The sequence below is a fragment of the Adiantum capillus-veneris genome, chromosome 11 (assembly GCF_014529385.1).
Source record: "Adiantum capillus-veneris isolate H3 chromosome 11, ASM1452938v2, whole genome shotgun sequence".
In the NCBI taxonomy this organism is placed as follows: Eukaryota; Viridiplantae; Streptophyta; class Polypodiopsida; order Polypodiales; family Pteridaceae; genus Adiantum; species Adiantum capillus-veneris.
This window is the reverse complement of record NC_140941.1, coordinates 143,143,198-143,160,842: the sequence shown is the minus strand read 5'-3', so window position 1 is coordinate 143,160,842 and position 17,645 is coordinate 143,143,198. Positions and strand designations below refer to the sequence as shown.

Sequence of the window (17,645 nt, the reverse complement as noted above, 5' to 3'; positions counted from 1 at the left end):
CCCTAGTATTAGAGCCCCACCCATCCCCATAGATCTCATCACCCACCAGACGTCCTTCTCTCTTTTATTTTGTACCAGTCTGAACTATTTTGTCATTTTGTCTTTTTCGATAGACAGAGGACATACACACATGTATTGTAAGGTGCAGCGGAATGAATGTTGAACTTTGCTCAAGATGAGTGCTCCGAAGTGTGCTCAAGGTTCCTTTTACTTATGGAAGGGAGAGCCTTCCGTTCTTTAATGAGAGAGTGCAATGGACACTGTGCGTGAAGATGCATGAGACTGAGAGATAGAGAGAGAAGTGAATACGACCTCAGGGAGTTGTAAACCCCTCCTCCAAGGGCCCCACTCTCGATGGCGAGAGTGGTCTACTATTGATTGCACAATCTGGTACAATGGCTCATGCAAATCTAAATGCTTGCTATGTCGATGTCGATGGTCTGGACGACGAGGACGAGGCTAATGCTGGAACTGAGTGCTTTGAACGATGACTCACTGCTGTTGCAAAAACGCTAATGCTTCTGACAAAAAAACGCTGATTTGATGCGGTTTGTCGCTACTTTCTGCTGGTCATAAAAACGCTACTGAGTGTGGCTTCATGTCGCGGATTTGGCTGATGCAAAACGCTGGTATGGCTGGTTAAAAACGCTGATGCAAGGTTTGCAAAAACGCTGCCCCAAGGGCTGAAATCTCCTGCTGAAAAACGCCCTACTGCTGGCTGAAGTCCTGCTGCAGCAAACGCTGGTACACAGGCTGAAAATCGATGTTGTACTGCTGTCCAAAAACGCGAAGTGTGGCTGAAATCTGCTTGCTGAAATCGCCAAGGTGCAAGGCTTAAACAATGCTGGCTGTTAGGCTCCAAAAACGCCAGGTTGAAGGGGGGGGGGGGGGGGGGGGTTCGTCTTGCTGAGAAGGGTCTTCGGAGGCCTGCTGCACTGAGTGCTTGATGCTCTCCTTCTTCTTCTGCCAGAAAGTGCTAGCTCTGGTTTGCTTATATATTATCTTAGCAAAATTGCCCTACCTAGTTCCCAACAAAAGTCACCTAATAAATAAGTGAAAAATGTCAAAAATAGGGAAAATAGGTTTAATGCACTGGAAAATTCCCCTGATGGATTTTGATGGGAATGCTGATGATCATGCCGTGTGCAACCGGAGGATATGCATCTACTCTACATGACTGGTCATGCACGGTCTGCGAACAGACTCACAAAGTGCCAGATCACTTCCTATTCTAGGCTGGCTTGATTGACTGAACTTTGGTCGTGCAGTAGCTTGTCCACGGACATATAGGGTTGGATGTGTCACATGACATGTATGCTTGATTTGTCTCATAGGCCGATTTCGGCCTCACATAGATGTTAAAAAGTTTTCTCAGAAGATTTACAGAGGATTTTACAAGAAATCACAGAATTCAAAAAGTGCAGAAATTGCTGATTTTCAAAAAATTGCATTAAACGGAATTTTTTGGTCATTTTGATCGTATTGTGCAGAAATTGTAAGAAATGCACGCCATGTATGCTTAGTGTGGAACATGTTGCATAATGTGGAAGCGCTTGTGCGTGTAGGTCAATTTTCTCTCTTCTCTTGTTTTTTGACACCGATCAAACATGAGGAAGCAAAACGATAAGGCCGACCCCTTAGAAGATGCAGTTTCAAAGTGCAAAGAAGAAATGGTCGAAATTATTAACAATATCAACCGCCAACTATTAGGTACAATAAGAATGCTCGAGGATCGCGTTTCGGCCCAAGAAAGCAAGATCATGGCAATGGGAGATCGGATGACGGCCCAAGACGGAGAGATTGCATCACTCAAGAAGGAGCTCGCCGAGGCATGCTCACGAAACACGCTTGAAGGATGAGAATTGCAACCTTCAGTAATAGAAGCGCTCAACACGATCAAAGAACAAGTACGAGCCATCAAAGAGGCGGAAGAGCAACACAAAGAAATGACGATCTCTTGGGTGGATGTTATCACAAAGACTCAACAGAAGGCAGATGAGGCCGAGAAATGGGTTGAGGTGGCCAAGAAGGGGAAAAGCAAGGAAACAACAACGTCCACACCCACCATAATTAACCTGACACTAGAAGAGGAGCAAAGAAGGCACGTGCGCTCTCTACATGTGAGAATTTGCGGCCTTAAAGACAAAGATAATGTGGACAAAGAGGTAAAAGAAATCATGGCTTTGATGGGGGTTCATGAGCCGATGCACTCAAGAGCATGGAGAGTGAGCAACAAGAAAATGGGAGCAAGGGGGAAACCTCGAAAGAAAGGGCACTCATCCTTCGTTTTCCTCCATGGAAGCAAAGGACTTTTTGAAGAAGAGACCAACTCTTAAGAAATCGGGCATCTTTCTCGGGGATGATCTTACCCTCTCATAGATCGCTCATATGCAGGAGGTAATGCTAGAGATTAGAGCGGCAAGGGAAAAGGTAAGATCGCTTTTTACCGAGATGGAAGAGTGGTGATATTGGAGCCATGCTCCACATGACGGTGTGAGACCTATGGGACCACACTCAAAGTTGCTACCTGGAATTGTAATGGATCTATGCGTCTTGATGTGGGTGCTTTTGAGGAGAGTTTTATCGGGAGAGACATCATCTTCTACTCTAAGACACATCAGGCCCGGCAGTCTATGCCTCACATTAGTGGATACAGATGGGAGACATTTGTAGACAGGAGACACGATCAGAGCACAAAGGGCAGGGCTCAGGAGGAGTGGCAGTGTTATTCAGGGAGGAGTTGCAACCATTGATACATATAGCTCGTAGGGATGAACAAGCTAGGTACATGTGGGTGAGATTGAGAGCAGAGACTGGTAGATATCTTTACATTGCCATTTGCTACTTTCCCCCGAGTATGTCAGTATATGCACCACCCAGAGGATAGTCCCCCTTCTCTATTTTGGATGATGACATATGGGAATTCTCTAGAGATGGTGACATTATCATTCTAGGGGACTTCAATGCTGGGACTGCCCATCATCAGACGGTATTTTATGATACTTCAGAGGAGATGGTAAGAGAGCTGGATGTTGCAGAGACGGGCCTATCCAGGATATCACAGGATGGAGAACATACTGAGTATGGACGACACCTGATAGACATGGATGGGGACTGCACATGGATTGGCCATCTTGAATGGCCTACAGAGATTTCCCGTTGCGGGAGGCTTCACATGCTTCCCACACAGACATGGAGCCAGCACGGTAGATTTCTGATTATGTCATGGCACAGCCGAGCCTCATCTCTAGTATCCAGGATCTCATAGTTGGGACCACGCTTGTGGGGGTGGCAGTGGATCATGCTATTGTGTCGCTGACCATCTCTTTCTAGTTCAGTGTAGCACACATTCCACGAGTAGTAGCCCCTACTCGCTACACCTTCACGCGGAAGACGGATTCTGCATACATAGACGGGATCTACAGACGCCTATCCACTGAGGAGCCAGGACGACCTCTGGAAGAGCTTACTACCATACTGACACAGCCATTACATGATGCAGCAGCAGAGGCATACCCACACACACAGCGTGAACAGAGACGTCGTTCTGGGAGCATGCCTTAGAACAGTTGGTATGAAGAGGAATGCCGTCAGACTAGAGCTAGACTTCGAGGAACATCACACACAGACAGTCACTGATTGACTTCCGACGCCTAGTGCGGCGGAAGAAGAGGGCATTTTTGGCTTGACTAGAGCAGAATCTATACCAGCTATTCTTAAGTAAGCACTCGCGTGAGGCATGGAGGCTCTTTCATGAGCACTCCCCCCCCCCCCCCCCACCATTACCTCTACAAAGACCTGGGGTTCAGTACGCATCATCTTTGTACACAGTTCTGGACAACAACCCCTTCTCGACCCCCCCGATCCATGCCCACACACATGTGCTTTTTTCACCGCTGAGATGGTGAAGAAGGCCATTGATAGGATGAGGATTGGGAGAGCATATGATCATTATGGCTTAGTGGCTGAGTATTTCATGCATGCCAGAGATCTACTAGCAGAGCTTCTAGCAGTTATGTTTAACCGTGCCATGTGTGAGGGCTTGCCTGATACTTGGAGCCTGTCTACGATCGTACCTATCTTCAAGTCAGGAGACCCTATGGAGCCTGGAAATTATCGCACTATCATGATTGGACACACATTTGCATGGTTGTACGCATCCATTCTTGAGCTGAGTAGATGGGTAGAGAGGGAGGGAATGCGTGCTGTTGGGCAGGCAAGGTTCATGAGAGTTTTTTCTACTCTTGACCATATTTTGACACTCAGGGCAATCATCGAGGAAGGCATATCTCGTGGGAGACGGATCTATTGTAGCTTTGTGGACTTCTGCAAAGCATTTGACACAGTACCCAAAGCTAGATTGATGCGCAGATTAAAGGAGATGGGAGTACCCACAGAGCTCATTTGGGGGATCATGGCACTATACAGATCAGTAGTAGGGCATGTACGCACCTCAGAGGGTCTATCTACAACGGTTCACTCCACTATTGGGGTGAAGCAGGGATGCCCGCTCTCCTACTCTATTTGGTATGTATGTGGATAAGGTTTCTGACTACGTTGAGAGAGATGGTGATAGAGGTGCACCGCTGGCAAGGACGTGGATTTCGCTATTGTTATATGTTGATGATATTGTGTTGATCTCCGACTCTCCGGAGGGATGCAACGTCACTTGGATGCTTTGCATAGGTTTGCCCATGAGAGTGGCTTGTCTGTCAACCTTGGTAAAACCAAGGTCATGGTATTTAATACCACCCCACAGTGGATCAGGAGGTCAGCGCCCGCATTCACATATGGCCAGGAGACAGTGGAATATACAAATGCTTACACTTACCTTGGAGTGGTTTTTAGTGGACCAACATTTTCTTTGAGGAGAGCAGTAGAGACTAGATTGACCAGAGCCCATTCGGCATTGGGAAGACTGGAGAGGATGTGTTCACAGGTTCAGTTTCAGGAGCTTCGGATGAAGCTTTGGCTCTTTGACACTTTGGTGGCTTCTGTATTGCTCTATGGAGTTGAGATATGGGGGCCTTCATTGGATCATCACGGGAGAAGAGGTCGTACTGATGGATGGGGGGACATGGAGAAGCCTCTGGTCTTCATGATCTCGCGGCTCATTAGAGCCAAGGCTTCAGTACCATGTGCCATTATCCGAGCAGAGCTAGCTGCCCCCCCACTAGTAGTTGAGGCGCTCACCAGGTCTGTTTCCTTCCTACACCGCTTGTGGGAACTTCTCAGAGACAGATACGCCCACCTTGCACTTGAGTCCTCTCGACGGTTAGTCAGGCCGGGAGACACAGCATGTTGGTATGGGGAGATTGTCACAAACTGGTGATGTGGCTGCACACACATACACCCTTTCAGCATGGACAACCCCCGGGAAAATTCCTGGCAATGCTGACGTGGGCTGCCCAGTGCACACCCCCCTGTGGCCGGCTGAAATGCTGACCTGGCTGGCAGGCAGACTGACGTGGCAGCAGTACGGACGGCAGTTGATGATGTGGCAGCATTTGCGGCAGCGCTCAGCTTCTGGCTGTTTTTTTTGATCCACGTGATGCTGGCTGAAAAGTCCTACGTTGAAGCTTTTTGGCCTTGCTTTTATTTACGTAAGCTTGAAAGAGAGAAAGAGCTTTAATTTTAAGAAGCTTTAAATTGCAAGCATTTTCTTTTTTTTGGGGCAGCTTTTTATGGAAGCTTTTGGGGCTCTGCTTTTAGCATCCCTTGTACTCTTTAAATAAGCAGGCAGGGCCTCATAACTGAGAGAATCTGGACGCAGAGTCTGAGTGTGAGCGCCTGCCCGCACTCTTGTACTTTGAACTCAGATTAATACAAAAAGAAATACCGAAAGGGTCGCTAGTCTTTGGGGCCAATGTCTCTAGGCACGGAACTCCACCGGGCTAGTGTCAAATAAATTGTGAACTGTGAACTGTTTGAAGTGGTTATTTGAGGTAGATTCTCGACTTGGAGTGTCCAAGTCTGTTACAGTGGTATCAGACCACGGCCGATTTCTCTTCTACGGGAAATCCGTTCCCAAATTTTTTTCCGCGGCACCTATGGCTTCAGGCAAAGATCAGTCGACTCCCTCTACATCCAGAGATGTGGGAAGGGATCACAACGAAGATTCAGGCAAGGAGTATGGCCCGCCTCAGCCTACTCAGGCGGAGCGTCGGGAGATGGAGTGTCAACGATTGATCGGCGACGCAACAAAGATGATGCTTAATTTTGCCAAGGACCTAAAAATGGCAAAATATATGAGCAAGACCTCTTTGGAGGAGGTGCACGCGCAGTGGAAGAAAACCACAACACCACCCCCAAAACCCGCTCTCAAGAAGTATACAGAGAAGGAATTAGAAGAGGTGGTTGATGCGTGAATTGCACAGCTTTTTGACACGCAGAACAAAGCTAAAAAGCACGGCAAAAAGCAGAAGAAAGGTGCCGACTTCCCGGGTTATTTGGGTCATTAGTCTACCTTTGAAAAAGCAAGAAAGCAGAAGAAGCGTGTTCGCTTTAAAGGAATACCCAGTTCTTCTTCTTCTTCTTCTTCTTCTTTTGACAGTTCTTCTAGCTCATCTGACTCGAGCTAAGAAGACTGAAAAGGCAAAAAGCGAAGCAAAAAGCAACGCTTTGGAAAGGGCAAGAAAAAGGCAAAGAAGTCTAAATCTCGCCCTGTGAATGACAGTTCTACAGAGCACTCGTCTACAGACAGTTCAGACTCTGACGACATCAACTTTTATGCAAAGAAGAAGAATTTTTATAAAGCCAACCAGTATGACTTTTTGGAAGACAAAAGCAAGAAAGTCTGAGAGTTTAAGGAAGGTGGACAATCAATTAAATTTGACACCTTTTCTGGTTATAGAGATGCTTCAAAGGCTTTGTCTTTTGTACAGCAGTTTGACATCGCTTTCGCGGGAGGGCGTTACTTAGAGCACTCTAAGATTCGTAGAGCTTTCTCTTATTTTAAGGAAAATGCTCGAACTTGGTGGTCCACACTTCTATTAAGCAAGACTGCGCCAGTTAAATGGCTGAAATTCAAGAGGCTTTTTATTTCTTCTTTGTTGACTCGAGAGTACGAACGCAACATACGAACTGCTTGGAACCATCTTCGGATGACCAAGAAGGATACAGTGACGCTTATTGCGAGAGATTCTTGGGCTCTTTTCTACCCGCCTCTTCATTTAAGAAGATCTTGTTCAAGGAACAGATTGAGCGGTTTACCTTGGGTCTACCTACAGAGATCCGAGATCAGTGCTTGGAACAAAAGTCAGCTTCTATGCAGGAGTTGATGAGTCATGCGAAACGGGGTTTTGCCATTCACTCTAGCAGTTTGACCCACCCCAGCGATGAGATCATGACACAAAGAGCTGAACAGACTTCGATAAATGAAAGTAGAAAGAGGAAGAGCAACCCAGAGAAGAAAGATGCTTTGGGCATCCCTTGTAACCTTTAAATTAGTGGTGAGGGCCTCACTTCTCAGAGCATCTGGACGCAGAGTCTGAGAGTGAATCCTGACCCACTCTCTTCTACTTTGAACTGATTAATATAAAAAGAAATACCAAAAGGGGCGCCAGTCTTTGGGGCCAATATCTCTAGGCACGGAACTCCGCCGGGCCAGTGCAAATCTATTGTGATCTGTAAATTGTTTTGAAGTGGTTATTTGGTGCTATCGCGGTTGATTCTTGACTTGGAGTGTCCAAGTCTGTTATAGTGGTATCAGAGCACGGCCGATTTCTCTTCTACGGGAAATCCGATCCCTAATTTTTTTCTGCGGCACCTATGGCCTCATGCAAGGATCAGTCGACTCCCTTTGCATCTGGAGATGCAGGTAGGGATCACAACGAAGATTCAGACAGAGTATGGCCCGCCTCGGCCTACTCAGGCGGAGCAAAGAGAGATGAAGCGTTGTCAATTTATCGGCGATGCAACAAAGATGATGCTCAATTTTGCGAAGGATCCGAAATTGGCAAAATATATGAGCGAGACTTCTTTTCAGGAAGTGCATGCACAGTGGCAGAAAACCACTACACCACCCCTGAAACCCGCTCTCAAGAAACCTTCTGATCACAAACAGTATACAGAGAAGGAATTACAAGAGGTGGCTGATGCACGGATTGCTCAGCATTTTGACGCGCAAAAGAAAGCCAAAAAGCACGGCAAAAAGCAGAAGAAAAGCACTAACTTCCAGGGATATTTGGGTCGTCAGTCGACTTTTGACAAGGCAAAGAAACGGAAGAAGCGTGTTCGATTTGAAGGAGTACCCAGTTCTTCTTCTTCTTCTTCTGACAGTTCTTCTAGCTCTTCAGATTCGAGCGAAGAAGACAGAAAAAGTAAAAAGCGAAGCAAGAAACAAAGCTTCGGAAAGGGCAAGAAAAAGGCAAAGAAGACTAAATCTCGCCCAGAGACTAACAGTTCTACTGAGGACTCGTCTACAGACAACTTAGATTTTGATGATGGAAACTTCTATGCGAACAAGAAGAATTTTTACAAAGCCAACCAGTATGAAGTATTTTGAAGTATTTTGTGATGCTTATGGTCGTAGTTTGGGTGCGGTCTTGATGCAAGAAGGCCATGTCATTGCTTACGAGAGCCGATTGTTCTCTAGGCCGGAGATGACAGCACAGATTTATGAGAAAGAGCTTTTGGTGGTTATCCATGCTCTTACTCAGTGGTGGCATTACCTACTCGGAGCGGATTTTACTGTCTTTACAGACCATCAGAGTTTGCGCTACTTCTTGCCACAGAAGCAGTTTTCAGAAAAGTAGATGCGATGGACGAACATCTTGTCACAGTTTCACTTCCAGATTGTCCATGTGCAGGGACAGAAGAATGTGGTGGCAGATGCTTTGTCTCGGAAGCCGTTGGTTCTGGCTACTTCCGCGATACATCATAGGAGCTTTGAGGATATGGTCGATCAGTATGCCACCGATACAGATTTTGCAGATATTTTCAAACGGATACAGGATGGGGAGACAGTAGCTGGATACTCCCTTCGGGAAGGCTACTTGATGAGAAAGACTATGTTGTGCGTTACACAGCCGTTGCGGGAAAAGGTTATGACTGAATGCCACTGTCCACCTTTTACGGGTCACTGCGGCATTGCTACCACCATGAAGGGGTAGAGAGATACTTCTTTTGGCCGAGACTCAAAAAGGATGCAGATGAGTTTGTGCGCAGTATGCCAGAAGGTCAAGTTTGACAGGCATAAGGCACAGGAATTGTTACAGCCTTTACCCATACCCACCCGCCCCTGGGAAAATATTGAAATGGATTTCATTTTTGATCTCCCGAGAGCACATAATGATGACGATGATTTTCCAATTACATGGCACGTCTGAGACGATTGTCTCCGATAGAGACCCCAGATTTATGAGTTTGTTTTGGAAGGCAATTTGGGAGAACATTGGCATGCGGTTGCAGTTCTCGTCATTGTTTTACTTGCAGACTGACGGGCAATTTGAGATTGCCAATTCAGTGGTTTTAGATTTATTGAAGTCTTGTATCTCGGATCAGAAGACTCAATGGGAAAAGAACTTATCTTTGGTGGAATTTGCCTACAATAACAAGATACACTCTTCGACGGGGAAGACGCCATTTGAGATTGTTGAAAGTGCTGCGAAGGTTCCATCCTTCTTGAGCACGAAAGATTAGATATTTGAAGCGGATGAATATTCGCGAGATTTGGATACGGCTTTTGCCAAGGTTCGCGAGACTTTGCAGAAGTCTCAAGAACGACAAAAAAAGGCAGCTGATCGCCATTGTCGCGACTTGAAACTGAAGGAGGATGATTGGGTGCTCTTACGTTTTGAGAAGGCACGCCTAAGAAAGAAAAAGGGAAAGGAGAGGCTTTTTCCAAAGCTTAGTATGCGATACTGCGGACCTTTCCAGATTATTGAAAAGATAAATGATGTCTCCTTCCAATTGAAACTGCCAGATACTTGGAGGATTCACAATGCATTGCATGTGAGTCTCTTGAAACCTGTTAAGGGTGATGTGCCTGATGATGGGGAGCTTGATGAGCAACCCGTAGTGGAACAAAACGAGGAGACCCTTGTTCCTGAACAGATTTTGGCACATATGGATACGAAGAAAGAAAAGTCCGAAGGCGGTTCTTGGTTAAGTTCAAGAACTTTCCTGCATTTGATGCAAAGTGGGTGGAGGAGGAGGACCTAGCAGATACTCCTCGGATTGTGAAACTTTACCTCGATGTTTTGGTTTAGCATAGTCTACTCCAAACGGAACCAGAAATTCAGCTTGGCCGAAGATCTGGTGCAGTGGGATGCACAAGAGGGGAGTTACTTCGCTCCTTTGTCAATAGATGCCTTGATTTTGATACTAAAGTCACTGATGTCTCTTTGAGCTTCAGGGATACTGAGAGCTGATAGTATTCTGCTGGATGACTTTATGAAATGGAATTCCTGATAATGATACTGATTTGTTCTTGACTTCTTTTGAGTGCAGGAACTGATAGACGAAATGACTGCAACATTTTGGTCTGATTGATCTCGAATAGACATGGTTGCAATAGGGGTTAGACAATCGGACATCGATGAGGTCCCGATTGGACCTAGATGTGATTGCTAGCTACATTGCCGATAAATCATGGTCTAAGATCCGAATGAATGTTGAATGTCATGTGATGTCCTGTGATATGACTGTTGATTTTGTACATGTGCTAGATGTGTGTTCCTAGTACGTAGGTACTAATAGTCAGTGTCTGCTAAGACGGTTTATGGCTTTTGTCGGTTTTGCAGGCGTAATCGCGGTCGATTACAATGCTTTCAAGAGGGGGGTATGTCACAAAGTGATACGTGGCGGATAGCAAAAACCCTAATTTCTGCCAGAAACCCTAATTTCCGAAAATTGTGGAGGCGAAAAAAATAAATATTTTTTTTTTTGAATAATGATGAGCAACGCAAATCCTAGCTTTTTGCTACGCAAGGATTTTGGATGAGAGAGAGTTGAATTGCTTTATTTTAACTCTCATTGAGAGAGAGACAGAGAGAATTTGCTTTTGCTTTCAAGCTTTTGGGGCTCTGCTTTTGGGCATCCCTTGTAACCTTTAAATTAGTGGTGAGGGCCTCACTTCTCAGAGCATCTGGACGCAGAGTCTGAGAGTGAATCCCGACCCACTCTCTTGTACTTTGAACTGATTAATATAAAAAGAAATACCGAAAGGGGCGCGAGTCTTTGGGGGCAATATCTCTAGGCACAGAACTCCGCCGGGCCAGTGCAAATCTATTGTGATCTGTGAATCGTTTTGAAGTGGTTATTTGGTGCTGTCGCGGTTGATTTCAGCTTTTTGAGTGACATCAAGGTGTACATAGCAGGATGTGTGGTATAGGCAAATACTTAGTGGCATAATTGGAGTCCCATGGGGTGTGCATCTTGTGGGAGTACAAAAGTGACATTGACAAGCGGGCAGCTTTGAGTACAGGGAGGAGGCTTGAGTGTATGGGACACGTCACAAAAAATATGGTACAGCACAAAATGCATGTAAAAGAAGCATGTTAAGGTACCAGAATATGTGGTGGGATGCATTACTAGCATGTGGTGGAAAAAAAACTGATATGATTAACAATGTAGTACTCTGGCACTGTAAGCATTCTTGAGTATGAGTAGAGAGTGTAACGTTGGGGCACATAAGTCTAGCTTGTCTCCTATAGAGGCTTGTTCGAAGAAAATAGTATACCTTCGCTTGTAAATACTCTCCAAAGCTGTGGAACTTTTGTTTCCTGGTGCGGAAAGTCTCTGCTCTCTTTAAAGGATTAATGCATACGTATGTACTCGAGCACTTCAAAGAAAATTCATGCACACATATCTTCTCTGTTGGTTATGCAATGGGTTTTTCTAAAATTTTAAACCATATAATGCTTGTACAGCAGCTGTCAGGAAGTTTTATTGAATTTGATTATGATGCAGTGCTTCTGAAAAGATTAAGGAAATGGGTCAGGCTTTATTGTCTGCAAGGAAGCACATTTTTGATTGTAAAGCTGTCACAAAGAAATTGAGGGCAATGCTACAAGCTTCAGATGATCAGGCGCATGCATTGATAAAACAGAGCAGTGTTTTACGACAACTCATAGCCAAGACAATACCGAAAGGGTTACATTGCCTATCCATGATTTTGACTCTAGAGTTCAACTCACTCTCAAATGATCTAAAAACATATGCTAACTGGGAGAAGCTAGAAGATCCTAGTCTCTTTCACTATGCACTGTTTTCAGACAATGTTATTGCAGCTGCAGTGGTGGTAAACTCAACAGTTCAGAACGCCAAGGTACATTTTGTATGTTTGGCATGCAGACAGAAATATTCCAGTTGGTATATTTTGGTTTGAGATGGACAATTCAGAGCATTCATTATCTAGACATTTGAGATTATATTTTCTGGGTTTTTGCAGGAGCCTGAGAAACATGTATTCCACCTTGTTTCAGACAAACTGAACTTTGCGGCAATGAAGATGTGGTTTATTGCAAATCCACCTGGGAAAGCGACTGTTCATGTTGAAAATATAGACGATTTCAGGTGGCTAAACTCAACTTATTGTCCAGTTTTGCGCCAACTGGAAACTGCATCCATGAAAGAGTATTATTTTAAATCTGATCATTCCACAACACTTGCTGATGCTGCAACAAACCTAAAGTACCGAAACCCCAAGTACCTATCGATGTTAAATCACTTACGCTTTTACCTCCCAGAGGTTTACTCAAAGCTGGACAAAATTCTCTTCTTGGATGACGACATAGTGGTGCAGAAAGACTTGACTTCTTTATGGTCAATAGACCTGCATGGAAATGTGAATGGGGCAGTGGAGACATGTGGAGAGACTTTCCATCGCTTTGATAAGTATCTCAACTTCTCGAATCCCTTGATTTTGGATAATTTTAATCCAAATGCCTGTGGCTGGGCTTATGGCATGAATGTGTTTGACCTGAAAGAGTGGAAAAGGAGGGATATCACTAGCATTTATCACAGGTGGCAGAATCTGGTGAGTTTTTAAGTTTGCGTTTTTTTTTAATACATGTTATAGAATCGTATTAAAAGATCAGTGTTTGCTTGGATGCCATTAGAACGAGCAACGGGAGTTATGGAAGCTCGGAACATTACCTCCTGGTCTAATTACATTTTATAATCTCACTTACCCTCTGGACAAGTCGTGGCATGTGCTTGGGCTAGGCTATGATCCTCATGTTGAGCGCGAGGACATAGAGGGCGCTGCTGTAGTTCATTACAACGGGAACATGAAGCCCTGGCTAGATTTATCCATGTCAAGGTACAAATCATATTGGACAAAATATGTAAATTACAGCAATTTTTTTGTGCAACAATGCAACGTAAATGTGTAGAGCATGGCATGAAAGCTTGGTATATTTTTTTCATTCTTTAATACACTTATGTAATGAGTAGAAGTGCCGCTTAAGTTGATCTTGCACGCGTGTCAACGGTTAAAATTGGGAATTGGGAACATGCTCTTGTTCTTTAGTAAGTGCAAGTTCTAGTTTCTAATTTCGGGCCCTGATGAGGGGCACATGCCTTAGCTTCTAGACCAAATAGGCTGGAAGGACATTAACCTCTGTGAATTGAAGTTATTTTTGACCCATCTGTAGTTTGTGTGGTTATAAATCCTGATATCTTGGGTTGCGCTAGTCATTAAGGTATTCCACCAATATCTGCCATGTTTAAACGCTCCATAGAATGCTGCTGATGACAGCTTGAAATGATATCATGTATTAAAAGGTTTCATGTATGTTATGTATAAAAGTTGGGACATGCAAAAATCTTTGGGTTGTGTTAGTCAACGAGATCTTGAGATCTTTTGTAGACCTTAGATATGGGAGTAATGACAGTTTTGGACGAAACTACCATGCTTTTTAAGGTGTCATGGATATTTTGTACAAGTGGACGCTCAGTATTAATGTTGGTCATAGTTATTAGCTTTTGTAGTGCAATCTTATAAATTTACCGTTATATTGGTCTTTTTATGTCAGCCCAAATCTTCAAATTCTTCATCGTGGTTGAGAAACTTGATACCACCCTATGTCATCAGTGAAGAGCTGGTGATTTCGGTCTTATAGTCTTGTGAATGATCGCTATGAGTTTAGAATTTGCTAGTATTGATTCGAGCATGTTTAGAATTTATCTTTGCAGTTGCATTTAGTTTTGATTGCTATGTCCATCCAATATCAAGCTCAACCCTAACCCCTAAACCCTAAACACTATATGCTATCATCATTACAAGTGGTTCACCTCTTGCACCCGCTCTACTTTCATGCATCCGTTTCATTTCAACCACAACTTACATTATATGTTTGCATATTGCTGGTAACTATTTTTGGTTGATTCTTTGATAGGGCTTCTCCAGAGATCTCGAATTTCGAAAAAATTCAAATGCTTAATAGGGCTTTTCCAGAGATCTCGAATTTCTAAAAATTAACAAGCCGCTTCTTAATTTTGACTATGCATTTATAGTACCTTGTTGATTGGCTCCTTTGAAGTTTGATCGCAGATGTTGCATGCTTTTCTATTTTTGTGTGTGTGTGTGTGTGAGAGAGAGAGAGAGAGAGAGAGAGAGAGAGAGAGAGAGAGAGAGAGATTTTAACGTCTTGTATGAGACAAATCAAGTACACATGTATGTCCTCCATCTATTGGGAAACACAAAACAATTCAAACTGTTACCAAATAAGGATAAGGATTTTGGGGGGGGGGGGGGGGCTCTAGTACTAGGGGTATGTGCATGTCTATATGCTCAGGTAGTACAACCATCCAAATGCATCAAGCTAGATAGCTCCATCCTATGCTATGCTCGGATGAAAGCAACTAGGTGAGCCATCATCTGTGCTTGTCTCTCCTCAATAGCTTGACACGCTTAGGTTTGGATCTCCTAAATCTGTCTGTGGTGGAGTCGTGGGCCTGGCGTCCAATAACATGTGGGTGTCGTTTGGCCCAGCTCGAGAGTCATGGTTGTAGAAGTATGCCTCTATGCCTCGGTATCTCCAACAGGTAGCACCCCAATTCTCTTTGATCTCGAGAGAGCATGATCTCATGGAGGGTAGGTTGCCCTTTGAAAAGTGACTTGTATTTGCCTTTGATATCATTGTAGGCTTTGCATTTGCAAACAAAGGACTCCTCTCTCTCCACTCGTCGTTGTATACTCGACAGACTGTCCTTGGGAATGTCATGAGCGCATCCCACCTCTATCTCTAGCCTGTGTGATGATACTCTGAGCTGACCAATCGCCACTCGTGAGTTGTGTGGTTTGTAAATGTTCATATAGCGTGGTCGTTGTATGAACCGGTCCTCCAATATGGTAAGGAAATGATCTTTGTAATGTGACATCTTTCGCTAAAGGGGAGATGTGATCCAAGCCTGTCTGATATATAGTTGCTTGGGATCCTATCGGAGCACTATATTTCTCTCCTGCGTGAGAGATGAACCTGGGATCATACTGGAAAGGTGGCAGGCTCTTAAGATCAAAGCCATGCGCACCATGCTCTAGCTTGTGTGTACCAAGCTTTGTCATATCTTGATTCTGCTATATGTATGGTTGACTCAAATGCTCGCTATGTAAGTTTGACGACCGAGAGCTCTCTCACTCTCTGGATAAAGTAGATCTTCTGAAAGAGTGCCTTTGTTGCATACACAACTGGCGATAAAGGTCTCTGCACTCATCATCATACTAGTTGTTTTGTTGCGAATTCCTTGGGGGAGGGGTTGGCATGTCTGAGTGGTGAACGAGAAAGAGCTAATGGCTGATGTTTGAGGATGAATGTGATGTGGGAGGTGAGCATGGGTAGTGTAGAGGGGTGGAGGAAAAGGAGTCCCTTCTCAACCTTTGCGGAGTATATGGGAGCTAGCTCGTGTGTGAAATAAATCGTGGTGTGTGGGGGCCGTGTCGTGGGTGGTGTTTCTAGGGAGGGAGAGTGCAAGCTAGGTGTGATCGCCTCCAATAGGTATGGGCGGGATGGTGAACGAGCTAAGTAGGTGGGTGGCCTCTTCGGAGCCCATGATGTAATCCACGGTACCCTCCCCCCTTCCCCCCCGATTGTAAATCCATGTACTTTGTGATGCGGATCGTGTTTGTTGAATCTCTCATGGTAGTCTCCTCGTGTGTGGCATGCAGTGCCATTGGGTCCTCTATGTCGTATGTCTCACACTGGTCACAACATGTCTTGGCATTGAAGTCGCCTTGTAAGGAAAACTTCCCCCAATGTAGAGTACTCCATAATCTCATTTGATAGGCATGCAAATGGGGATGGTTGGTCCTTTCCATGCCTCTCCAATTCTGTACTAGAAAATCTAGAGCCTAAGGGGGGAAGTAGCAGAGGGCGATGTAAAGGATCTTGTCCCGTGATAGTTCAAAGCTGATCCAAAGGTAGTGGGCCTGTGGGTCTCGTGCAACAATCTGTATCTTGCTCGAGAGTCCATGTCTGAAGAGTATAGCCACCCCACCCGATCCTCATGTAGTGTGCTGGCGAGTACTCCCTCTATGTGAGGACTCCCATTGAAAACCATGGACCCTCGATAGACTCCGTGTCTCTTTCAAGAGAATAAGGTCCCATCCTCTTATCACCTCCTCAAGTCTCTCTAGGTGTGTCCATAGATCCCCATTGTAGTTCCAAAGGGCAATGTGGATCTCCTCATGTGTCTCATAGACTGCGAGTCCCTATAGGATGGTGTTGCCATCGATGAAGACCCTACCATCTTGGTAAACCGCCTCTTTGCGAGATTTTTTGACTCTAGGCATGCATGGGCGGTTGTCTTGTTGCATCTTTGTGAGGTCGTCGTCGAGGTAGATAGGTGGGCCCTCTAGTCCTCTCAAGATGGCCCTCTTTCGGATAAATGAGGCTCGAAACTCCTCGGAGGGGAATTGGAGGATGAGGGCTCTTTTCTCTAGGTCTTTGCCGGCTCTCCAAGCTTTGGAGAAGGGTAGCTCAACGTCTTCCTTGTATGCAAGTAGGGGGGGTGGTTGCCTTACTACTCTCTCTCCCAAAGGGCACCCCTTGCTCAAGAGGCATGTAGGACACATGTCAAGCCCCTAGGTTACCCTCAAGGAGTGTCCAAAGCCTATTGGTTGTCATCCCAAGGGGTCCAATGATAATTAAGTATATATATTTTTTCATTTATCAAGTTCTTTCTCTCAAAGGAGAAATGGGGATACTTGTCCCAAGACTATCCTTGTTGCTTGTAATGCATCCTGCATGTGATTGGCCAAGCTTGGGATCCAATGAGCTTCAAGCATGAGCTACAAGGGGGGGGGGGTTGACCAAACCAAGAAGGGAGATAGCTTGGGGGGTATACTCTCCCACACACTCTCATTCTATTGAGTGAAAAGTGCAAGAGCTCCATCTCCTTCTACAAGCTAGTAGAGAAGTTGAGAGTCTACACCAACACTCTTGGCTATGGAATGCAAATCCAACGGAGCCCAAGCTTCATGCATAGGGATTTCCCATCGCTCTCGGGTGTGGACCCCTCCTCTTCTTTGATGCCAGTCACTCGTACATTGAGGCGGCAGGCTTGTTGCATCTTCTCTTCCTCAATGGTTGAGTGTATGATGAGCACCTCATCTATTTGGGCTTCTGCTCTTGTCTCTTTTTTTATATTCTTCTTGACTACTTCGACCCATCCTTCCTTGATGGCCTCCAATTTGTCGT

At 45.0% G+C, this 17,645-nt stretch overlaps 1 protein-coding gene across 3 annotated transcripts in view; it reads left to right on the top strand.

The window, feature by feature from the left end:
• The window catches only part of LOC147448144 (polygalacturonate 4-alpha-galacturonosyltransferase-like), a 35,185-nt gene extending 21,782 nt beyond the window's left edge, over positions 1-13,403 (top strand). For all 3 annotated transcript variants that reach the window (XM_086524003.1, XM_086524004.1, XM_086524006.1), the window contains 3 exons: positions 11,914-12,271; positions 12,395-12,982; positions 13,065-13,403. In XM_086524003.1, the coding sequence (XP_086380129.1) occupies positions 11,914-12,271; positions 12,395-12,982; positions 13,065-13,340 (1,222 nt within the window). In that variant the 3' untranslated portion in view covers positions 13,341-13,403. The remainder of the gene's footprint in view (positions 1-11,913; positions 12,272-12,394; positions 12,983-13,064) is intronic.
• Positions 13,404-17,645: the final 4,242 nt, after the last annotated feature.